Source organism: Leptodactylus fuscus, chromosome 1, assembly GCF_031893055.1.
Source record: "Leptodactylus fuscus isolate aLepFus1 chromosome 1, aLepFus1.hap2, whole genome shotgun sequence".
NCBI classification, from domain to species: Eukaryota; Metazoa; Chordata; class Amphibia; order Anura; family Leptodactylidae; genus Leptodactylus; species Leptodactylus fuscus.
This window is the reverse complement of record NC_134265.1, coordinates 1,992,378-2,018,411: the sequence shown is the minus strand read 5'-3', so window position 1 is coordinate 2,018,411 and position 26,034 is coordinate 1,992,378. Positions and strand designations below refer to the sequence as shown.

The 26,034-nt window shown below is 49.5% G+C and overlaps 1 protein-coding gene across 1 annotated transcript; it reads right to left on the bottom strand.

Annotated features, from left to right (window-relative positions):
- Positions 1–919: 919 nt before the first annotated feature.
- On the bottom strand, positions 920–24,330 carry LOC142191227 (tyrosinase-like). The gene is made up of 4 exons (XM_075262338.1): positions 23,554–24,330; positions 23,128–23,338; positions 15,379–15,520; positions 920–1,121 (listed from the first exon to the last, which is right to left on the bottom strand). The coding sequence occupies exons 1-4, from the start codon at positions 24,328–24,330 to the stop codon at positions 920–922; spliced, it is 1,332 nt and encodes a 443-aa protein (XP_075118439.1).
- Positions 24,331–26,034: the final 1,704 nt, after the last annotated feature.

Genomic DNA, 26,034 nt, shown 5'->3' with positions numbered 1-26,034 from the left:
TCAGACGAGCAGGGATTTATTTTGCAGGTTTATTGCCTGAAGTGAAGGTTTATTTATTTTCCTTTTTTCCAGTTTGCTGCACATTTTGTGCCCCTGTCTTGACTGTTTGGGACTGCACCACTGCTGCCGAGCCCCCTCCCCCACTGTGTATATATATATATATATATATATATATATATATATATATATCAAATATTATAGGCAGGTGTGAAAAATGCAGCACAGTTCACAAATAGAAGGGTCAATTGAGTTTATTTTTGTCAATTTTCAAAATTACGTTAATGAATAAAGGTCAAATGTAAATCCCCTCAATATTCGGTGTGACCTTTGCCCTTTGCCTTCTTCTCGGTACTTGCACATAGTTTATGTCAGGACTGGGCAGGGAGGTTGTTCCTGCCGCCATCTTGGAGGACTATGCCCAGATCTTCTGTGGATGTTGCTTACTCCAATCCTTCTGCCTCCTCATGTCATCCCAGACAGACTGGACTATATCTGTGGGGGCCGGATCACCAGTGGGGGCGGGCTCATCACTTCTATGACTCCTCCTCCAAAGGGCAATGATGACACTAAATATTGCTGGTTATGCCATTCTCTGGTGTGTCATGGAGTAATGTATGTGATATATCTGTATAATATGGAGTATATGTATATAGATTGGTAACAATGTTACACATATTACTAATTATCTGCCCACCATCTTCTATGACTGATTACTGAGCCTTATTACTACTGATGGGTGAACCGCCGGAGATACAGTTTGTCAATATTTGGACAAATCAGTAATGTTTGGATAATTAGTAATTAACAGATTCGCTCATCTCCGGTCAGTGTCTGCCTATAGTGATGTGTCAGTCATGTGTCAGTCTCGTGTCCGTCACATGTCACATCAGTATAACACATGTACAGATTAACATGAGGCCTATCCTTGTTCTATATCACTAAGATGCAGATCCATGTGCGTGTACTCGTATCCAAAGTACGTAGACGTCTGCAGCAAATGTTTATTGGTGACACAGGGGAAGAAGGGCATGGCGCACTCTAGTGGTTGGTGACCCAGATGGTGATTTTCTGGATACGTTTCTGGTGTTGCGTTGTATTTTCTTATCCACACTTCAAACAGCCTGGAAGAGAAGAGAGAATGAGTGATTAATTAGGGACACGTGTTCTGATGTCATCAGTAAAGTCACTCTCTGTCACCAGTCACATGATTATCATCTTCTCTCTCACTGGTCACTCAGCTCTTACTCTATTATATAATTGTCCCATTGGACCATCTCAGGCAGGAGGGATTGGCTGTGACATGAAAGTAGGTCCTCTAAACAAAGACCAGTGACAGTGACAAGAGAACGTCCTCTACACCTAGACTGGTGACTGTGACAAGGGAACGTCCTCTACACCTAGACCAGTGACAGTGACAAGGGAACATCCTCTACACCTAGACCGGTGACTGTGACAAGGGAACGTCCTCTACACCTAGACCAGTGACAGCGACAAGGGAACATCATCTACACCTAGACCAGTGACAGTGACAAGGGAACATCCTCTACACCTAGACCGGTGACTGTGACAAGGGAACATCCTCTACACCTAGACCGGTGACTGTGACAAGGGAACGTCCTCTACACCTAGACCAGTGACAGTGACAAGGGAACATCCTCTACACCTAGACCGGTGACTGTGACAAGGGAACGTCCTCTACACCTAGACCAGTGACAGTGACAAGGGAACATCCTCTACACCTAGACCAGTGACAGTGACAAGGGAACGTCCTCTACACCTAGACCAGTGACAGTGACAAGGGGGCGTCCTCTACACCTAGACCAGTGACAGTGACAAGGGAACGTCCTCTACACCTAGACCAGTGAAAGTGACAAGGGGGCACCCTCTACACCTAGACCAGTGACAGTGACAAGGAGACGTCCTCTACACCTAGACCAGTGACAGCGACAAGGGAACATCCTCTACACCTAGACCAGTGACAGTGACAAGGGGGCGTCCTCTACACCTAGACCAGTGACAGCGATAAGGGGACATCCTCTACACCTAGACCAGTGACAGTGACAACGAAACGTCCTCTACACCTAGACCAGTGACAGTGACAAGGGGGCGTCCTCTACACCTAGGCCAGTGACAGTGACAAGGGAACATCCTCTACACCTAGACCGGTGACTGTGACAAGGGAACGTCCTCTACACCTAGACCAGTGACAGTGACAAGGGAACATCCTCTACACCTAGACCAGTGACAGTGACAAGGGGACATCATCTACACCTAGACCGGTGACAGTGACAAGGGAACGTCCTCTACACCTAGACCAGTGACAAGGGAACGTCCTCTACACCTAGACCAGTGACAGTGACAAGGGGACGTCATCTACACCTAGACCGGTGACTGTGACAAGGGAACGTCCTCTACACCTAGACCAGTGACAAGGGAACGTCCTCTACACCTAGACCAGTGACAGTGACAAGGGAACATCCTCTACACCTAGACCAGTGACAGTGACAAGGGGACGTCATCTACACCTAGACCAGTGACAGTGACAAGGGAACATCCTCTACACCTAGACCAGTGACAGTGACAAGGGGGCGTCCTCTACACCTAGGCCAGTGACAGTGACAAGGGAACATCCTCTACACCTAGACCGGTGACAGTGACAAGGGAACGTCCTCTACACCTAGACCGGTGACAGTGACAAGGGAACATCCTCTACACCTAGACCAGTGACAGTGACAAGGGGACGTCATCTACACCTAGACCAGTGACAGTGACAAGGGAACATCCTCTACACCTAGACCAGTGACAGAGACAAGGGGGCGTCCTCTACACCTAGACCGGTGACAGTGACAAGGGAACATCCTCTACACCTAGACCGGTGACATTGACAAGGGAACGTCCTCTACACCTAGACCGGTGACAGTGACAAGGGAACATCCTCTACACCTAGACCAGTAACAGTGACAAGGGAACATCCTCTACACCTAGACCGGTGACTGTGACAAGGGAACGTCCTCTACACCTAGACCAGTGACAGTGACAAGGGAACGTCCTCTACACCTAGACCAGTGACAAGGGAACGTCCTCTACACCTAGACCAGTGACAAGGGAACGTCCTCTACACCTAGACCAGTGACAGTGACAAGGGGGCGTCCTCTACACCTAGACCAGTGACAGTGACCAGGGAACGTCCTCTACACCTAGACCAGTGAAAGTGACAAGGGAACATCCTCTACACCTAGACCAGTGACAGTGACAAGGGAACATCCTCTACACCTAGACCAGTGACAGTGACAAGGGGGCGTCCTCTACACCTAGACCAGTGACAGCGATAAGGGGACATCCTCTACACCTAGACCAGTGACAGTGACAAGGGGGCGTCCTCTACACCTAGACCAGTGACAGCGATAAGGGGACATCCTCTACACCTAGACCAGTGACAGTGACAAGGGGGCGTCCTCTACACCTAGACCAGTGACAGCGACAAGGGAACATCCTCTACACCTAGACCAGTGACAGTGACAAGGGGGCGTCCTCTACACCTAGACCAGTGACAGCGATAAGGGGACATCCTCTACACCTAGACCAGTGACAGTGACAACGAAACGTCCTCTACACCTAGACCAGTGACAGTGACAAGGGGGCGTCCTCTACACCTAGGCCAGTGACAGTGACAAGGGAACATCCTCTACACCTAGACCGGTGACAGTGACAAGGGGACGTCCTCTACACCTAGACCGGTGACAGTGACAAGGGAACGTCCTCTACACCTAGACCGGTGACTGTGACAAGGGAACGTCCTCTACACCTAGACCAGTGACAGTGACAAGGGAACATCCTCTACACCTAGACCAGTGACAGTGACAAGGGGACGTCATCTACACCTAGACCGGTGACAGTGACAAGGGAACATCCTCTACACCTAGACCAGTGACAAGGGAACGTCCTCTACACCTAGACCAGTGACAGTGACAAGGGGACGTCATCTACACCTAGACCGGTGACTGTGACAAGGGAACGTCCTCTACACCTAGACCAGTGACAAGGGAACGTCCTCTACACCTAGACCAGTGACAGTGACAAGGGAACATCCTCTACACCTAGACCAGTGACAGTGACAAGGGGACGTCATCTACACCTAGACCAGTGACAGTGACAAGGGAACATCCTCTACACCTAGACCAGTGACAGTGACAAGGGGGCGTCCTCTACACCTAGACCAGTGACAGCGATAAGGGGACATCCTCTACACCTAGACCAGTGACAGTGACAAGGGGGCGTCCTCTACACCTAGACCAGTGACAGCGATAAGGGGACATCCTCTACACCTAGACCAGTGACAGTGACAAGGGGGCGTCCTCTACACCTAGACCAGTGACAGCGACAAGGGAACATCCTCTACACCTAGACCAGTGACAGTGACAAGGGGGCGTCCTCTACACCTAGACCAGTGACAGCGATAAGGGGACATCCTCTACACCTAGACCAGTGACAGTGACAACGAAACGTCCTCTACACCTAGACCAGTGACAGTGACAAGGGGGCGTCCTCTACACCTAGGCCAGTGACAGTGACAAGGGAACATCCTCTACACCTAGACCGGTGACTGTGACAAGGGAACGTCCTCTACACCTAGACCAGTGACAGTGACAAGGGAACATCCTCTACACCTAGACCAGTGACAGTGACAAGGGGACGTCATCTACACCTAGACCGGTGACAGTGACAAGGGAACGTCCTCTACACCTAGACCAGTGACAAGGGAACGTCCTCTACACCTAGACCAGTGACAGTGACAAGGGGACGTCATCTACACCTAGACCGGTGACTGTGACAAGGGAACGTCCTCTACACCTAGACCAGTGACAAGGGAACGTCCTCTACACCTAGACCAGTGACAGTGACAAGGGGACGTCATCTACACCTAGACCGGTGACTGTGACAAGGGAACGTCCTCTACACCTAGACCGGTGACTGTGACAAGGGAACGTCCTCTACACCTAGACCAGTGACAGTGACAAGGGAACATCCTCTACACCTAGACCAGTGACAGTGACAAGGGAACGTCCTCTACACCTAGACCAGTGACAAGGGAACGTCCTCTACACCTAGACCAGTGACAGTGACAAGGGGGCGTCCTCTACACCTAGACCAGTGACAGTGACAAGGGAACATCCTCTACACCTAGACCAGTAACAGTGACAAGGGAACATCCTCTACACCTAGACCGGTGACTGTGACAAGGGAACGTCCTCTACACCTAGACCAGTGACAGTGACAAGGGAACATCCTCTACACCTAGACCAGTGACAGTGACAAGGGGACGTCATCTACACCTAGACCAGTGACAGTGACAAGGGGACGTCATCTACACCTAGACCAGTGACAGTGACAAGGGGAAGTCCTCTACACCTAGACCAGTGACAGTGACAAGGGAACGTCCTCTACACCTAGACCAGTGACAGTGACAAGGGAACATCCTCTACACCTAGACCAGTGAAAGTGACAAGGGGGCGTCCTCTACACCTAGACTAGTGACAGCGACAAGGGAACATCCTCTACACCTAGACCAGTGAAAGTGACAAGGGGGCGTCCTCTACACCTAGACCAGTGACAGCGATAAGGGGACGTCCTCTACACCTAGACCAGTGACCGTGACAACGGAACGTCCTCTACACCTAGACCAGTGACAGTGACAAGGGGGCGTCCTCTACACATAGACCAGTGACAAGGAGACATCCTATACACCTAGACCAGTGACAGTGACAAGGGAACATCCTCTACACCTAGACCAGTGACAGTGACAAGGGAACGTCCTCTACACCTAGACCAGTAACAGTGACAAGGGAACATCCTCTACACCTAGACCGGTGACTGTGACAAGGGAACGTCCTCTACACCTAGACCAGTGACAGTGACAAGGGAACATCCTCTACACCTAGACCAGTGACAGTGAAAAGGGAACATCCTCTACACCTAGACCAGTGACAGTGACAAGGGAACATCCTCTACACCTAGACCAGTGACAGTGACCAGGGGACGTCATCTACACCTAGACCAGTGACAGTGACAAGGGGACGTCATCTACACCTAGACCAGTGACAGTGACAAGGGGACGTCCTCTACACCTAGACCAGTGACAGTGACAAGGGAACGTCCTCTACACCTAGACCAGTGACAGTGACAAGGGAACATCCTCTACACCTAGACCAGTGAAAGTGACAAGGGGGCGTCCTCTACACCTAGACTAGTGACAGCGACAAGGGAACATCCTCTACACCTAGACCAGTGAAAGTGACAAGGGGGCGTCCTCTACACCTAGACCAGTGACAGCGATAAGGGGACGTCCTCTACACCTAGACCAGTGACCGTGACAACGGAACGTCCTCTACACCTAGACCAGTGACAGTGACAAGGGGGCGTCCTCTGCACGTAGACCAGTGACAAGGAGACATCCTCTACACCTAGACCAGTGACAGTGACAAGGGGACGTCCTCTACACAAAGACCAGTGACAGCAACAAGGGGACGTCCTCTACACCTAGACCAGTGACAGTGACAAGGGAACGTCCTCTACACCTAGACCACTGACAATGACAAGGAGACGTCCTCTACACCTAGACCAGTGAAAGTGACAAGAAAACGTCCTCTACACCTAGACCAGTGACAAGGAGACGTCCTCTACACCTAGACCAGTGACAGTGACAAGGGAACGTCCTCTACACCTAGACCACTGACAATGACAAGGAGACGTCCTCTACACCTAGACCAGTGACAGTGACAAGAAGACGTCCTCTACACCTAGACCAGTGACAGCGATAAGGGGACGTCCTCTACACCTAGACCAGTGAAAGTGACAAGGAGACGTCCTCTACACCTAGACCAGTGACAGTGACAAGGGAACGTCCTTTACACCTAGACCAGTGACAGTGACAAGGGGGCGTCCTCTACACCTAGACCAGTGACAGCGATAAGGGGACGTCCTCTACACCTAGACCAGTGAAAGTGACAAGGAGACGTCCTCTACACCTAGACCAGTGACAGTGACAAGGAGAAGTCCTCTACACCTAGAGCAGTGACAAGGAGACGTCCTCTACACCTAGACCAGTGACAGTGACAAGGGGACATCCTCTACACCTAGACCACTGACAGTGACAAGGGAATGTCCTCTACACCTATACGAGTGACAGCGACAAGGAGACGTCCTCTACACCTAGACCAGTGACAGTGACAAGGGAACGTCCTCTACACCTAGACCAGTGACAGTGACAAGGGGACGTCATCTACACCTAGACCAGTAACAGTGACAAGGGGACGTCCTCTACACCTAGACCAGTGACAGTGACAAGGGAATGTCCTCTACACCTAGACCAGTGACAGTGACAAGGGAACATCCTCTACACATAGACCAGTGAAAGTGACAAGGGGGCGTCCTCTACACCTAGACCAGTGACAGCGATAAGGGGACGTCCTCTACACCTAGACCAGTGACAGTGACAACGGAACGTCCTCTACACCTAGACCAGTGACAGTGACAAGGGGGCGTCCTCTACACGTAGACCAGTGACAAGGAGACGTCCTCTACACCTAGACCAGTGACAGTGACAAGGGGACGTCCTCTACACAAAGACTAGTGACAGCAACAAGGGGACGTCCTCTACACCTAGACCAGTGACAGCAACAACGGAACGTCCTCTACACCTAGACCAGTGACAGTGACAAGGGAACGTCCTCTACACCTAGACCACTGACAATGACAAGGAGACGTCCTCTACACCTAGACCAGTGACAGTGACAAGAAGACATCCTCTACACCTAGACCAGTGACAGCGATAAGGGGACGTCCTCTACACCTAGACCAGTGAAAGTGACAAGGGGACGTCCTCTACACCTAGACCAGTGACAGTGACAAGGAGACGTCCTCTACACCTAGAGCAATGACAAGGAGACGTCCTCTACACCTAGACCAGTGACAGTGTCAAGGGGACATCCTCTACAGCTAGACCAGTGACAGTGACAAGGGAATGTCCTCTACACCTATACGAGTGACAGCGACAAGGAGACGTCCTCTACATCTAGACCAGTGAAAGTGGCAAGGGGACGTCCTCTACACCTAGACCAGTGACAGTGGCAAGGAGACGTCCTCTACACCTGGACCAGTGACAGCGACAAGGGGACGTCCTCTACACCTAGACCAGTGACAGTGACAAGGGGACGTCCACTACACCTAGAACAGTGACAGTGACAGGGGGATGTCCTCTACACCTAGACCGGAGACAGTGACAGGGGGACATCCTCTACACCTAGACCGGTGACAAGGGGACGTCCTCTACACCTAGCAAGGCAACAGTGACAAGTGTACGTCCTCTACACCTAGACCGGTGACAAGGGGACGTCCTCTACACCTAGACCGGTAAGAGTGACAAGGGGACGTCCTCTACACCTAGACCGATGACAGTAAAAAGAAGATGTCTTCTATACCTAGACCGGTGACAGTGACAAGGGGACGTCCTCTACACCTAGAACGGTGACAGTGACAAGAGGACGTCCTCTAGACCGGTGACAATGACAATGACAAGGGGACGTCCTCTACACCTAGAACGGTGACAGTGACAAGGGAACGTCCTCTACACCTAGACCAGTGACAGTGACAAGGGAACATCCTCTACACCTAGACCAGTGACAGTGACAAGGGAACATCCTCTACACCTAGACCAGTGACAGTGACAAGGGAACATCCTCTACACCTAGACCAGTGACAGTGACAAGGGGACAGCCTCTACACCTAGATCAGAGACAGTGATAAGGGGACGTCCTCTACACCTAGACCGGTGACAGTGACAAGGGGACATCCTCTACACCTAGACCGGTGACAAGGGGACGTCCTCTACACCTAGCAAGGCAACAGTGACAAGTGTATGTCCTCTACACCTAGACCGGTGACAAGGGGACGTCCTCTACACCTAGACCGGTAAGAGTGACAAGGGGACTTCCTCTACACCTAGACCAGTGACAGTGACAAGGGGATGTCCACTACACCTAGACCAGTGACAGTGACAAGGGGACGTCCTCTACACCTAGACCAGTGACAGTGACAAGGAGGCGTCCTCTACACCTAGACTGGTGACAGTGACAAGGGAACATCCTCTACACCTAGACCAGTGACAGTGACAAGGGAACGTCCTCTACACCTAGACCAGTGACAGTGACAAGGGAACATCCTCTACACCTAGACCAGTGACAGTGACAAGGGAACGTCCTCTACACCTAGACCAGTGACAGTGACAAGGGAACGTCCTCTACACCTAGACCAGTGACAGTGACAAGGGAACGTCCTCTACACCTAGACCAGTGACAGTGACAAGGGAACGTCCTCTACACCTAGACCAGTGACAGTGACAAGGGAACATCCTCTACACCTAGACCAGTGACAGTGACAAGGGAACATCCTCTACACCTAGACCAGTGACAGTGACAAGGGAACATCCTCTACACCTAGACCAGTGACAGTGACAAGGGAACATCCTCTACACCTAGACCAGTGACAGTGACAAGGGAACGTCCTCTAGACCGATGACAGTAAAAAGAAGATGTCCTCTATACCTAGACCGGTGACAGTGACAAGGGCACGTCCTCTACACCTAGACCGGTGACAGTGACAAGGGGACGTCCTCTACACCTAGAACGGTGACAGTGACAAGGGGACGCCCACTACACCTAGACCGGTGACAGTGACTAGAGGACGTTCTCTAGACCAGTGACAATGACAATGACAATGGGACGTCCTCTAACCTAGACCAGTGACAGTGACAAGGGGACGTCCTCTACACCTAGACCGGTGACAGTGACAAGGGGACATCCTCTACACCTAGACCGGTGACAGTGACAAGGGGACGTCCTCTACATCTAGACCAGTGACAGTGACAAGGGGACAGCCTCTACACCTAGACCGGTGACAGTGACAAGGGGACGCCCACTACACTTAGACCGGTGACAGTGACTAGAGGACGTTCTCTAGACCAGTGACTGACAATGACAAGAGGACGTCCTCTAACCTAGACCAGTCACAGTGAAAAGGGGACGTCCTCTACACCTAGCAAGGCAACAGTGACAAGTGGACGTCCTCTACACCTAGACCGGTGACAAGGGGACGTCCTTTACACCTACACCGGTGACAGTGACAAGGGGACGTCCTCTACACCTAGACCAGTGACAGTGACAAGGGGACGTCCTCTACAGCTAGACCAGTGACAGTGACAAGGGGACGTCCTCTACACCTAGATCGATGACAGTGACAAGTGGACGTCCTCTACACCTAGACCGGTGACAAGGGGACGTCCTTTACACCTAGACCGGTGACATTGACAAGGGGACGTCCTCTACACCTAGACCGGTGACAGTGACAAGGGGACGTCCTCTCCAGCTAGACCAGTGACAGTGACAAGGGGACGTCCTCTACACCTAGACCAGTGACAGTGACAAGGGGACGTCCTCTACACCTAGACCATGGGCAGTGACAAGGGGACGTCCTCTACACCTAGACCAGTGACAGTGACAAGGGGGCGTCCTCTACACCTAGACCGGTGACAGTGACAAGGGGACATCCTCTACACCTAGACCGGTGACAGTGACAAGGGGACATCCTCTACACCTAGACCAGTGACAGTGACAAGGGGGCGTCCTCTACACCTAGACCGGTGACAGTGACAAGGGGACGTCCTCTACACCTAGACCAGTGACAGTGACAAGGGGACGTCCTCTACACCTAGACCGGTGACAGTGACAAGTGTACGTCCTCTACACCTAGACCGGTGACAAGGGGACATCCTCTACACCTAGACCGGTAAGAATGACAAGGGGATGGCCTCTACACCTAGACCGGTGACAGTGACAAGGGGACGTCCTCTACACCTAGACCAGTGACAAGGGGACGTCCTCTACACCTAGACCAGTGAAAGTGACAAGGAGACGTCCTCTACACCTAGACCAGAGACAGTGACAAGGGGACATCCTCTACACCTAGATCAGAGACAGTGATAAGGGGACGTCCTCTACACCTAGACTGGTGACAGTGACAAGGGGACGTCCTCTACACCTAGACCGGTGACAGTGACAAGGGGACATCCTCTACACCTAGAGCGGTGACAAGGGGACGTCCTCTACACCTAGACCGGTGACAGCGACAAGAGGACGTCCTCTACACCTAGACCGGTGACAGTGACAAGGGGACGTCCTCTACACCTAGCAAGGCAACAGGGACTAGTGGACGTCCTCTACATCTAGACCAGTGACAGTGACAAGGGGACGTCCTCTACATCTAGACCAGTGACAGTGACAAGGGGACAGCCTCTACACCTAGACCGGTGACAGTGACAAGGGGACGTCCTCTACATCTAGACCGGTGACCGTGACAAGGGGACGCCCACTACACCTAGACCGGTGACAGTGACTAGAGGACGTTCTCTAGACCAGTGACAATGACAATGGGACGTCCTCTAACCTAGACCAGTGACAGTGACAAGGGGATGTCCTCTACACCTAGACCGGTGACAGTGACAAGGGGACGTCCTCTACACCTAGACCAGTGACAGTGACGAGGGGACGTCCTCTACACCTAGACCGGTAACAGTGACAAGGGGATGTCCTCTACACCTAGACCAGTGACAGTGACAAGGGGACATCCTCTACAGCTAGACCAGTGACAGTGACAAGGGGACGTCCTCTACACCTAGATCGGTGACAGTGACAAGTGGATGTCCTCTACACCTAGACCGGTGACAAGGGGACGTCCTTTACACCTAGACCGGTGACAGTGACAAGGGGACGTCCTCTACACCTAGACCAGAGACAGTGACAAGGGGACGTCCTCTACACCTAGACCAGTAACAGTGATAAGGGGTCGTCCTCTACACCGAGACCAGTGACAGTGACAAGGGGACGTCCTCTACACCTAGACCGGTGACAGTGACAAGGGGACATGCTCTACACCTAGACTGGTGACAGTGACAAGGGGACGTCCTTCACACCTAGCAAGGCAACAGGGACAAGGGAACGTCCTCTATACACCTAGGCCGGTGACAGTGACAAGGGGACATCCTTTACACCTAGACCAGTGACAGTGACAAGGGGACGTCCTCTACACCTAGACCAGTGACAGTGACAAGGGGACAGCCTCTACATCTAGACCGGTGACAGTGACAAGGGGACGCCCACTACACCTAGACCGGTGACCGTGACTAGAGGACGTCCTCTAGACCAGTGACAATGACAATGACAAGGGGACGTCCTCTAACCTAGACCAGTGACAGTGACAAGGGGACGTCCTCTACACCTAGACCGGTGACAGTGAGAAGGGGACGTCCTCTACATCTAGACCAGTGACAGTGACAAGGGGACAGCCTCTATACCTAGACCGGTGACAGTGACAAGGGGACGCCCACTACACCTAGACCGGTGACAGTGACTAGAGGACGTTCTCTAGACCAGTGACAATGACAATGACAAGAGGACGTCCTCTAACCTAGACCAGTCACAGTGACAAGGGGACGTCCTCTACACCTAGCAAGGCAACAGTGACAAGTGGACGTCCTCTACACCTAGACCAGTGACAGTGACAAGAGGACGCCCTCTACACCTAGACCAGTGACAGCGACAAGGGGACGTCCTCTACACCTAGACCAGTGACAGTGACAAGGGGACGTCCTCTACACCTAGACCAGTGACAGTGACAAGAGGACGCCCTCTACACCTAGACCAGTGACAGCGACAAGGGGACGTCCTCTACACCTAGACCAGTGACAGTGACAAGGGGACGTCCTCTACACCTAGACCAGTGACAGTGACAAGAGGACGTCCTCTACACCTAGACCAGTGACAGTGACAAGTGGACGTCCTCTACACCTAGACCGGTGACAGTGACAAGGGGACGTCCTCTACACCTAGATCGGTGACAGTGACAAGTGGACGTCCTCTACACCTAGACCGGTGACAAGGGGACGTCCTTTACACCTAGACCGGTGACATTGACAAGGGGACGTCCTCTACACCTAGACCGGTGACAGTGACAAGGGGACGTCCTCTACAGCTAGACCAGTGACAGTGACAAGGGGACGTCCTCTACACCTAGACCGGTGACAGTGACAAGGGGACGTCCTCTACACCTAGACCAGTGACAGTGACAAGGGGACGTCCTCTACACCTAGACCATGGGCAGTGACAAGGGGACGTCCTCTACACCTAGACCAGTGACAGTGACAAGGGGACGTCCTCTACACCTAGACCGGTGACAGTGACAAGTGTACGTCCTCTACACCTAGACCGGTGACAAGGGGACATCCTCTACACCTAGACCGGTAAGAATGACAAGGGGATGGCCTCTACACCTAGACCGGTGACAGTGACAAGGGGACGTCCTCTACACCTAGACCAGTGACAAGGGGACGTCCTCTACACCTAGATCGGTGACAGTGACAAGTGGACGTCCTCTACACCTAGACCGGTGACAAGGGGACGTCCTTTACACCTAGACCGGTGACATTGACAAGGGGACGTCCTCTACACCTAGACCGGTGACAGTGACAAGGGGACGTCCTCTACAGCTAGACCAGTGACAGTGACAAGGGGACGTCCTCTACACCTAGACCGGTGACAGTGACAAGGGGACGTCCTCTACACCTAGACCAGTGACAGTGACAAGGGGACGTCCTCTACACCTAGACCATGGGCAGTGACAAGGGGACGTCCTCTACACCTAGACCAGTGACAGTGACAAGGGGACGTCCTCTACACCTAGACCGGTGACAGTGACAAGTGTACGTCCGCTACACCTAGACCGGTGACAAGGGGACATCCTCTACACCTAGACCGGTAAGAATGACAAGGGGATGGCCTCTACACCTAGACCGGTGACAGTGACAAGGGGACGTCCTCTACACCTAGACCGGTGACAGTGACAAGGGGACGTCCTCTACACCTAGACCGGTGACAGTGACAAGGGGACGTCCTCTACACCTAGACCAGTGAAAGTGACAAGGAGACGTCCTCTACACCTAGACCAGAGACAGTGACAAGGGGACATCCTCTACACCTAGATCAGAGACAGTGATAAGGGGACGTCCTCTACACCTAGACTGGTGACAGTGACAAAGGGGACGTCCTCTACACCTAGACCGGTGACAGTGACAAGGAGACATCCTCTACACCTAGACCAGTGACAGTGACAAGGGGACGTCCTCTACACCTAGACCAGTGACAGTGACAAGGGGACGTCCTCTACACCTAGACCAGTGACAGTGACAAGGGGACGTCCTCTACACCTAGACCATGGGCAGTGACAAGGGGACGTCCTCTACACCTAGACCAGTGACAGTGACAAGGGGACGTCCTCTACACCTAGACCGGTGACAGTGACAAGTGTACGTCCTCTACACCTAGACCGGTGACAAGGGGACATCCTCTACACCTAGACCGGTAAGAATGACAAGGGGATGGCCTCTACACCTAGACCAGTGACAGTGACAAGGGGACGTCCTCTACACCTAGACCGGTGACAGTGACAAGGGGACGTCCTCTACACCTAGACCAGTGAAAGTGACAAGGAGACGTCCTCTACACCTAGACCAGAGACAGTGACAAGGGGACATCCTCTACACCTAGATCAGAGACAGTGATAAGGGGACGTCCTCTACACCTAGACTGGTGACAGTGACAAAGGGGACGTCCTCTACACCTAGACCGGTGACAGTGACAAGGGGACATCCTCTACACCTAGACCGGTGACAAGGGGATGTCCTCTAAACCTAGCAAGGCAACAGTGACAAGTGTACGTCCTCTACACCCAGACCGGTGACAAGGGGACGTCCTCTAGAAAAATACTGCAGGTTTTTAACTTTTGGTGAAATCAAGGTGATGCAGGTTTTATACTGATTGCCGGATTTGGAGGTAAAAAGGAATTTTTCTCCTTGACATGGGAAATTGATATCAGCCTTTTTTACCTTTCTATGGGTAAACACTGCTGGGTTATAGGTTGAACTTTTTGGACCTCTGACTTCAAGCAACCTCATCTTCTATGTTACTATAAACCTATTGTAGGAATCTCTACATTCCAAGTACGTCTTGGTTAACACTGAAATTTGGAGATGAACTTGATGGGTTGGAGATGGAAGCGTGTAAAGAATGGAGTTATAGAGTTACAGTGACAATGGTCATTTGTCAGGGAATAATATAGGTATCAGCATGTGAGAGGGGTCAATGGTAAGAAAGGAGTGAAGATGCTGAAGACTGAATTATTACCTGAGGAGAAGATATGAAACATTGTAAGATAATTCATTACCCTCTATATACATTGTAGCAAACAGTTATCAGACAATAGTCAATGACTTACTTATCTATGTAGGCATGGTGTATTATAAAGATGGGGTCATTGGCAGATATTGGGACCTGAGACATCGTCCCCCCAATATAATCATGGAACATATTGTGCATGTTTTCATCCTCGCTCTTCCCATCCAAAGGGTTCAAGAATCCTGAAAGAGCAGAAGAGGAAAATGTATCATCAGTGTATGAGCGAGAGATGAGAGATCTGGTTGGGAATAAACAGAATTCCACACAAATTATCAAAAAGTTTTGGCTTTTATCTGAATCTTTTAGGGCTTGAAACCCACAAATCAGTATTATATTCAGGGGTCTTCTGAGACACTATAGGGAAGTAAGAAGAAGTCCAGGAGATGAGAAGAAACACAACAAACACTGACACGTCTGCTGAGATGCCTTACAGTCTTCTGTCATCTTGTGTCTTCCTGAGTCCTCCAAACTCCTGGTCACTATCACAGGCCCAGGGTGAGAACTAAGACATAAGATTGGGCCTCAGGAGTCACCAGGGGAGGACTGCTAGTACTATATATATCTATAATACATAGTGTATGACACTGTCAGGGCTCCTAGGACTATATATATCTATAATACATAGTGTATGACACTGTCAGGGCTCCTAGTACTATATATATCTATAATACATAGTGTATGACACCGTCAGGGCTCCTAGGACTATATATATATCTATAATACATAGTGTATGACACTGTCAGGACTCCTAGTACTATATATATCTATAATACATAGTGTATGACACTGTCAGGGCTCCTAGGACTATATATATCTATAATACATAGTGTATGACACTGTCAGGACTCCTAGGACTATATATATATATATATATATATATCTATAATACATAGTGTATGACACTGTCAGGACTCCTAGGACTATATATATATATCTATAATACATAGTGTATGACACTGTCAGGGCTCCTAGTACTATATATATCTATAATACATAGTGTATGACACCGTCAGGGCTCCTAGGACTATATATATATCTATAATACATAGTGTATGACACTGTCAGGACTCCTAGTACTATATATATCTATAATACATAGTGTATGACACTGTCAGGGCTCCTAGGACTATATATATCTATAATACATAGTGTATGACACTGTCAGGACTCCTAGGACTATATATATCTATAATACATAGTGTATGACACTGTCAGGACTCCTAGGACTATATATATATATATATATATATATATATATCTATAATACATAGTGTATGACACTGTCAGGACTCCTAGGACTATATATATATATCTATAATACATAGTGTATGACACTGTCAGGGCTCCTAGGACTATATATATCTATAATACATAGTGTATGACACTGTCAGGGATCCTAGGACTATATATCTATAATACATAGTGTATGACACTGTCAGGGCACCTAGGACTATATACATATCTATAATACATAGTGTATGACACTGTCAGGGCTCCTAGGACTATATACATATCTATAATACATAGTGTATGACACTGTCAGGGCTCCTAGGACTATATACATATCTATAATACATAGTGTATGATACTGTCAGGGCTCCTAGGACTATATATATATCTATAATACATAGTGTATGACAGTGTCAGGACTCCTAGGACTATACATATCTATAATACATAGTGTATGACACTGTCAGGGCTCCTAGGACTATATATATCTATAATACATAGTGTATGACACTGTCAGGGCACCTAGGACTATATATATATATATAATACATAGTGTATGACACTGTCAGGGCTCCTAGGACTATATATATCTATAATGCATAGTGTATGACACTGTCAGGGCTCCTAGGACTATATATATCTATAATATATAGTGTATGACACTGTCAGGACTCCTAGTACTATATATATCTATAATACATAGTGTATGACACTGTCAGGGCTCCTAGGACTATATATATATCTATAATACATAGTGTATGACACTGTCAGGACTCCTAGGACTATAAATATCTATAATACATAGTGTATGACACTGTCAGGGCTCCTAGGACTATATATACACAGTACAGACATGGCCCTTCTGATCAGCTGCTTTGTTGCTGTCTCAACATGGATACTGTATTGTAGCAACGAGTTAACAAGTTGGAATGCCCGGCACCATTTCTCTGGTTCCAAGTCACGCTCCCAACAGCGAAACAGTGCAGATTTGGCAAACTCCATGTTACAATTACGGTTGAGCCGATCTTGAGATTTCAGGATCGATTTTAAAATCCGATTTCCAATCGTTTTCCAGCCGATCCCGATCATGAAATTTGTTCAATCGCCGATCAGGATCCGATCTTTTCCTATCGCTCAATTCTAGTTACAATCTAATAAATTACAGAAATATTGCAAGCCTTTCATTTTTGTCGACATCTGTACAATTATTTTTCTAAAAACCAAACAAACAAGAAGAAGAGGTGGATAATAGAGATGAGCGAACAGTAAAATATTCGATGTTCGTTATTCGTTCTGAATATCATCTGAATATGGGACTATTGGAAGGAATCTGGAACCCCATTATAGTCTATGGGAGAAAATGCTTCGTGTCAGGGGATCCCACCATTCACCTCAGGAGAGTCACCAAGTCCACTATGACCCCCCAGGAAATGATGCAACACCTCTGCAATGTAACTGGGACAGCAGGGGGTGCATGTCTGGGGGCATCTAACACACCAAAGTGTGTTACCCCACTATCTATTACCCCACTATCACAGCCTAACAACTACACACTATACACACTCACTACAACCTCTATCACAGTGGGGGGTAAATACCTGGAAACCTTCTTTACTCCCCAAATGGAGGGACACAAACCCCAATGTAAGCTCCACAAACATTACCGAGCCCCCCTTTATATCACATTGCCCATGACAGCCACAGATGGAATAGACAATGGGAAATCCTTCAGTCCCCCCCCTGACCTGTCATTGTGGATGTGTGTGATGTGGTAAGACCTTCCAAAATTCACGTTTATGGCCCTTCACATGAGCCCTTCCAAATGAAGTTCCAGGCCCTTAAGCTGAGCTCCAGCAGAGATTGGGGCCCTTCAGGTGACTTCAGCCTCTACCTGCAGAGATTTAGGCCCTGTAACTTAGTTCAGCCTTCACCAGCAGAGATTTGTTGGCCCTTGGGGTGAGTTGAGCCTTTAAAGAGCAGAGATTTAGTTTTTGGCCCTTGGAGTGAATTGAGCCTTTAAAAACTGTTTTTGGCCCTTGGAGGGAGTAGAACCTTGCACCAGCAGTGTTTTTGGCCCTTGGAGTGAGTAGAGCCTTTAAAAAGTATTGTTTTTGGCCCTTGGAGTGAGTATACCCTTGCACCGGCAGTGTTTTGGCCCTTGGAGTGAGTAGACCCTTGCACCAGCAGTGTTTTTGGCCCTTGAAGTGAGTAGACCCTTTTACTGTCAGTGTTTTTGGCCCTTGGATTGAGTACACCCTTGCATCGGCAGTGTTTTGGCCCTTGGAGTGATTAGAGCCTTGCACCGGCAGTGTTTTTGGCCCTGGGAGTGAGTAGACCCTTGCACTGTCAGTGTTTTGGCCCTGGGAGTGAGTAGACCCTTGCACTGGCAGTGCTTTTGGCCTGTAGAGTGAGTAGAGCCTTTAAAAAGTATTGTTTTTGGCCCTTGGAGTGAGTAGAGCCTTGCACCAGCAGTGTTTTTGGCCCTTGGAGTGAGTAGACCCTTGCATCAGCAGTGTTTTTGGCCCTTGAAGTGAGTAGACCCTTGCACTGTCAGTGTTTTGGCCCTTGGAGTTAGTAGAGCCTTGCACCGGCAGAGTTTGGGGGAATCAGGGTGGATTGAGACTAGTAGGAGCTGAATTGTGCAGCGCTGATGGAGGAGGAGTATGAGGAGGAATTGTAGAGGTTGAGCACACACATGAAACTTCATGTCGGGGTGCTTGACACTGGTGGACACGAAAATGATGGGTCTATCCAGTGGCTGTTCATTTTTATCAGCGTCAGCCGGTCAACACTGTCAGCTGACAGCCGTCTGCGCTTATCCATAAAAATGCCACCGGCTGCGCTGAAGACCCTTTCGGAAAGCACGCTGGCGGCAGGAAAAGACCTCCAATGCATACAGTGCAAGTTCCAGCCACAAATCAAACTTGGAGACCCAATAAGTATAGGGCGCAGAGGGATCGGAGAGGACAGGGCTGGTGTCGGCCAGGTACTCCCACAACATGCGCCTATACTTATCCCTCCTGGTGACACTAGGCCCCTCAGTGGCGGTACTTTGGCAAGTGGGTGCCATTAACGTGTCCCAGACCTTGGAGAGTGTGCCCCTGCCGGGTGTGGCCCGGATAACAGTTTGTCGCCTGTTGGAGGAACTGTCCTCTCTGCCGCCAACGACAGTTGATGGAAACATCTCCATCATATTCTGCACCAGTTGCTTGTGGCAATCACTCATGCGACTGGCCCTCCCCTCTACCGAAATAAAATTACAAACAAAATTTTTATACCGGGGGTCGAGGATTGCAAAAATCCAGTAGTTGTTGCTTTCCAGGATTTTGGCAATGCGTTTGTCAGTTGCAAAGCACTCCAACATGTATTCAGCCATGTGTGCCAGAGTGTTACTTGGCGTCACTTGGCTGCCCCCACCGGAATGCTCACTCTCCATTTCCTCCTCCTCCCCCTCCAAAATGCCCCAACCGCGCTGCAGTAATTGGACGCAATGAACTGCCCCGCTATCCTCCTGTGTGACAATGAGATCTGCTACTTCATCCTCCTCCTCTTCCTCCCTCAATATACGCTGTGAAGCGGACAGGACTATGTCATGTGTGCCCTGACTATCCTGCTGGGATGTTTCTGTTCCTATACTCCTCAAAGATGCATAAGATCTCGCATAAGTCTGCCATCCATGGCTACTCATGGTGCAGAAACTGCGGAAGCTGACTCTGAGGAACCCTTGGGTTTTGGAGTTGGTTCTCCATCAAAGGTCTCTGCTGCTCACACACCCTGCTCAACATGTGGTACATCGAGTTCCAGCGTCTGGAGACTTCGCACATCAGCCAGTGTTCTGGCAGATGGAGGCGTTGCTGGAGGCCTCGGAGGCTAGCAGCAGCTACTGTGGACTTGCGAAAGTGGACGCACAAGCGCCGCACTTTCACCAGTAGCTCGGGTAAATTGGGGTACGTTTTTAAAAACCATTGCACCACTAAATTGAACACGTGGACCAGGCATGGAACGTGTTGGAGGTTGGCAAGCTCTAGAGCCGCTACCAGGTTGCGGCCGTTATCACACACGACCATGCCTGGGCCCAGGTGCAGCAGCGAAAACCATGTTGACGGCTCATCGAGGATGGCATCCCTCACCTTGGGGACAGTGTGTTTTTGTGCACCCAAGTTGATGAGCTTCAGCAAGGCCTGCTGATGTCTCCCCACTCCAGTGCTGCAGCGTTTCCAGCTGGTAGCTGGGGTCAATGTGATGGCGGAGGAGGTGGAGGAGGAGGAGGAGGGTGGTGGTTCAAAACCCCTGCTAGGAATGTTGGACGGGTAAATGAGGTAGACCGCCTCAGATTGTGACCCGGTCCCAGCCTCAACTACATTCAGCCAGTGTGCCGTCAGTGAAATGTAGCGTCCCTGTCTGCATGCACTTGTCCACGCATCGGTGGTCAAGTGGACCTTTGTGCAAATCGCGGTACTTAGGGCCCGCAGGATGTTGCGTGAGACGTGCTAGTGCAAGGTGGGGACGGCACACCTGGAGAAGTAGTGACAGCTAGAGACTGCATAGCGAGCTGCCGCACTTGCCATCAGGTCATGGAAGGCCTGAGATTCCACAAGCCGGAAAGGCAACATCTCCTGGGCCAGGAGTTTGGAGATGTGCGCATTTAAGGCTTGTGCATGGGGGTGGGTAGTGCTGTATTTTTGCCTGCGCTCAAAAGTCTGGGAGATGGTGGGTTGTTTTGAGGAGGTGCATGATGGTACAGGAGAAGGAGCTAAGACAGGAGAAGGACGTAAGACAGGAGAAGGAGCCGATTCAGGAAAAGGGGAGGATGTGGGAGAAGTCCCCAAAGTGGTGGAGGAAGATGTGGAGGTTTCCTGGCTGCTGGTCTGGACTGCAGCGCCAGCACTGGCAACAGTGGGAGAGGTAGTGGCGGCAACACCGGACGATGATTGTCCTGTGTTTGCTCTCTGCCACTGAGCCCAGTGCTTGCCTTCCAAATGACGGCGCATGGTAGTGGTTGTGAGGTTTTTTCAGAGCCCCTACTCAGTTTTGAGTTGCAGAGTGTGCAAACGGCACTATATTTGTCCGCCGCACATACATTAAAAAATTTCCACACCACCAAAGACCGTGGCCTCGATGGGGGAGTTTTTATAGGCTGGCTACAAGAGGGAACATTTTGGGCCCTGCTGGCTGTGGCCTGGTTTCGGTGAAGCAGCTGTCCTGTGCCTCTGCACATGCCTCTGCCTTTAGCCATCCTCTTTGGTGCTGCACTTCCCTCCACATCTCCACTGCTCTCCCCGCTTGACATCCGCCCTGTCCAGGTCGGGTCAGTGTCCTTGTCGTCCACCACCTCCTCTTCCAAATCTTCCAACGGTTCCTCCTCCTCATCTTGCGCAACGACGACGGCAACAAGCTGCCCTGATGGCAACTGTATCTCATCATCTTTGTCACTGAGGGCCGATTGCTGGTCAACAACAACAACAGGAGATAACGGATGCTCCAGTGTTTGTGCATCAGGGAAGTCATCTGTTACCTCTGGTGATTCAGGACGTGGTGGGACAGAGAGAGGGACAGTGAATGGAGCCGAAAACAGCTCCTGGGAGGCGGGAAAGGTGGGATTAGGTTGCTGGGAAGATTGGGCATGTTGTGAGGAAGGAGGACCAGACTGTTGGGTAGGAGGAGGAGTTGAGGTAGAGGCTGAATGGCTGGTGGAGAATGTGCTGGAAGCATTGTCCACCAGCCATTGTAACACCTCTTCCTGGTGCTCGGGCCTGGTTAGTGTTGTGCCCTGCACCCTACTTAATGTGGCCATCAAGTCAGGGACTGTGGGGAAGCGCAATGCTTGTTGCCGCAGAGCAGTAGGCGCAGTAGACGCCGTTGGTTGAGCGCAACCTTGCTCCTTATCTGCATTTCCACGCCTCCTTCCTCGCCCCCGTCCCCTTGTGCTAGCCTTACGAATTTTTAGATGTATAGTAATGCCCTTTTTATGGTCTGTACACCGACAAAAGCTGTGTTCAGTGTATCTGGCTGGACTGATTTGCTCTGTATCCCTGATTTGGGGAGACACCCCATTGAAATCTCAACTCCTCTCTCTGCAGTATAGCTCTGAAAAGAGCTGTTGTTGTTCTTCCGTTTTTCCCGCCTACTAAAAGCTATCTAGCCCTCAGCAGATCTCTCTCTCCCTATTTCTCACCACAAATGACACAAATACTGCGGCTGTCAGGTGACATTGTGTTTAGTCTAAGACAAATCTCCATTTATTCAGTTTTGTTAATATCTAGCAGATTGAAATATTCAGGCCGAACCCGGCTGGGAACGGATCGGTTCTCCCATCTCTACCATAGAGTGTTATTATATCATTTCCATTCCAGAATGACATGAGACAGATGGATAAACCTCACAGGTATTTGGGAAACAAATCTCACAAGGTTCTCCCATCTCTACGATAGATAACAAGGTGCAGACCATAGGCTGCTCGGAATCAGCTTGTGCCTCGCTATTATAACAAATCACCTGCAGCCGTGTGCCATGACCTACAGAACAGAGGATGATCACTTGATTCATTTTTGACTTTTACCTTCCAGACAATTCCGGAAACTGTATTTTGATGTTCTGTCGAATGGTTCAGTGTCAAACGTCTTCCATTTCAGTGTGTGCTGGACATCTAGATATGTGGGGATACGCGTGGTTGGGTCCCTATCTGGTTTTCTGAGCACATTTTCTACAGGGAATCTCCTCTCAGCACTCCGACAGTAGGCATCAACGTAATTGTAGCCGCTACAGATGGCCTGCAGGATTATAGAAGAGATGACATAGGCAGCTGCTGATAAGATACAGTAATGGAACCAGGTACAGTCACGGGACATTAGTTGAAGGTAAGAAAGGTGATCGCAGGTGTGCCAAAGTGGCTTTGGTGAGGTAAGATCCTTCAACCCCCCAAGTTATTGTTCTGTGTAGGAATAACAAACAAAACTTACAGGAAGTAGTAAAATGTGTCACTCACCCCCCAGGAAGCAAAGTATGATGATGCGATGATATTGCCTTGTAGGTCATTACTGCCCAGGAAGTCTTCAGTACAGATGGAGCAGTTTTTCTCATGACTCCAGTTATAATATGGAAGTCCAAAGTCCTCGTCTCCCATCAGCTCCTGGATCTCGCTCTCCAGGAAGAGGAGCAGCCTACGATGCCACCCTGGGAAGGCTGGACCCTGGTGGGCATAGTTGGTTTTTGAGGTGAAGGTGCTGTTCATCAGTATTGGCTTCATGGAGTAATAATGTATCCAAGCAAAAATATCATAAATGGTGGCATTGATAAATTTATACGTGCTGCGGTGGTGTCTGTCACCAGTGACCAGTATGACATAGTTCTTACTGATGGTGTATTTGGCCAGGTTGAGGTAACTGAAGAACCTCCTTCTTTCTAACACGGACAACTCCCGGATCTCTTTCCTCACCACAGTTTTTGGTTTATCACATTTGTCACCAGAATATCCAGGTTTGCACCTCCCGCAGTTAAATCCACCATAGTTACCTAAACACTCACAACTGAAGAGAAAGTAGCCTTGTGGCCAGTTCAGACGGTCATCATAGTGCTGGATACCCTGATTTTTCTTCTCCCAATCAATGCAAACTCCACGATCTGCATCTCTGCCACAGGGACTTCCATTCCACAAAGGACAACATGTTTTATTAAGTTGAGCGTCCTCTGTCATACAGACACGGGGAAACTGACCATGTGAACTTCCGATGGCCAGGGTCAGTGATAGAAGTAGGAGAAGCATGTCTGCTGTGGATGTGTCTCCTATGGATGTGTCTTCTGTGGGTATGTTTCCTATGGGTGTCTCCTGTGGATGTGTCTCCTGTGGATGTGTCTCCTGTAGATGTGTCTCCTGTGGATGTGTCTGACGTGGATTAGTCTACAAGAGAAGAAGTAGAACCATTATTAATTCATGTTCGGCCTCCACTGTTAATAAGCTAATAAACATTCTGCTCATCCCCTATAGACAAGGACCTATAGTGGCCGCAGTAGATCTCACTGTACCGGGTCCAGGTCTTTCTTTATCTTTACACTGTAGATGAGATTGGAAGGCTCAGTTTTTGCTTATTATACAAAAATATTATAGGAAACTTGTTGAAGTAAGTAGTAAAAATATCCAGCATCAACTGAAGCCCAACAATGAAGATATTTGTATAAAATGTATCCTTTATTCCATAAATAAAAAAGTTACAATGTAACTTGATGGGAAGAAAAAGTCTCAAAAAACACATCGAAGCTACGCGTTTCAGGGAGCCTTGCCCCTTCCTCATGGAGCTCCTAAAAACACCTGGTCAATGAGACTCCACCTTGAATAAATTCAACCCTATATGGGACTGATGGTATTCAGGAAAAAAATCCACCCATTGATTATATACATATATACACATTATTTGAAAATCATGAATAAGATGAAGGAGGTGTTGGGGGTTGGGGGGGATTAGGACCAGAGAGCAGAAGGTAAGTAGGGGGGGGGGGGATTGAACATACGGATGGGGGGGAGAAGGTAACCGGGGGTCACAGGTGGGTAAGGGGGAGAAAGGGGCTGGGGACGCAGATGGGGGTAAGGGGAGGTCCGGGGGCACGGGTGGGGGAAAAGGAGAGGGTCCCGGCCCAACATGCTGTGAGAGGAGCCCGCGCTGGCCGCAAGTAGAGGGGCGTTGGGGCCAACGGGCCGCGCTGCAGATGGTTTGTGCAAGCGTCAGGGAGCTGCCGATGAAGTCGTGAGTTATAGCTAGTAATATATAACATGACCCACCATATATCCTAACACATCACATTATCCCCATTGATTGATGCAAATACAAACATTATTCTACAAGACACACATATAGTGATTCCATTGCTATCGTCATGGCCAACTTTTATCAAAAAATACAAACTTACAATTAATATATATATATATATATATATATATATATATATATATAAACCTGCAGTATATAAAACGCAAGCTGCGCAATTCTAAAGTTTCCTATTCCTATTCCTATTCGATCCTGGTCGATAATGTCAACAAATCTTCTGTTAGGATCACATCCTCCATCTTGTATTTTGTCAGCCATCTTGTCCCTATCAAAGATAAGTAGTTTTGTCTCAACAAGGAATTGGTTGGACTAATTAACATGGAGAGCTATGGGCTGCGCACTATTGAGATTTTAAACAAAAGATCAAAGAAGAGAAACCCTTCTTTAGGTGATAAGGAAATGTAATGCTAATGAATCCTTATCTATCTGATCGACTTCAGGGCTGCACCTTTGTGTCAATGTAGAGAATGTGTAAACACAGGATGTCTATAGTCCATTGAATATTAGCTCTGAGACTGGCACCAAGCCTTTTGATCTCTAATTATCTTCTGAGCCTTGAAATGTACATCTACAGTGACTGTGAGTGACTGTGAGTGACTGTGGGGGGGGGGGCAGTTTCCTGTTGGAATGTAATAATTAGATGGAGA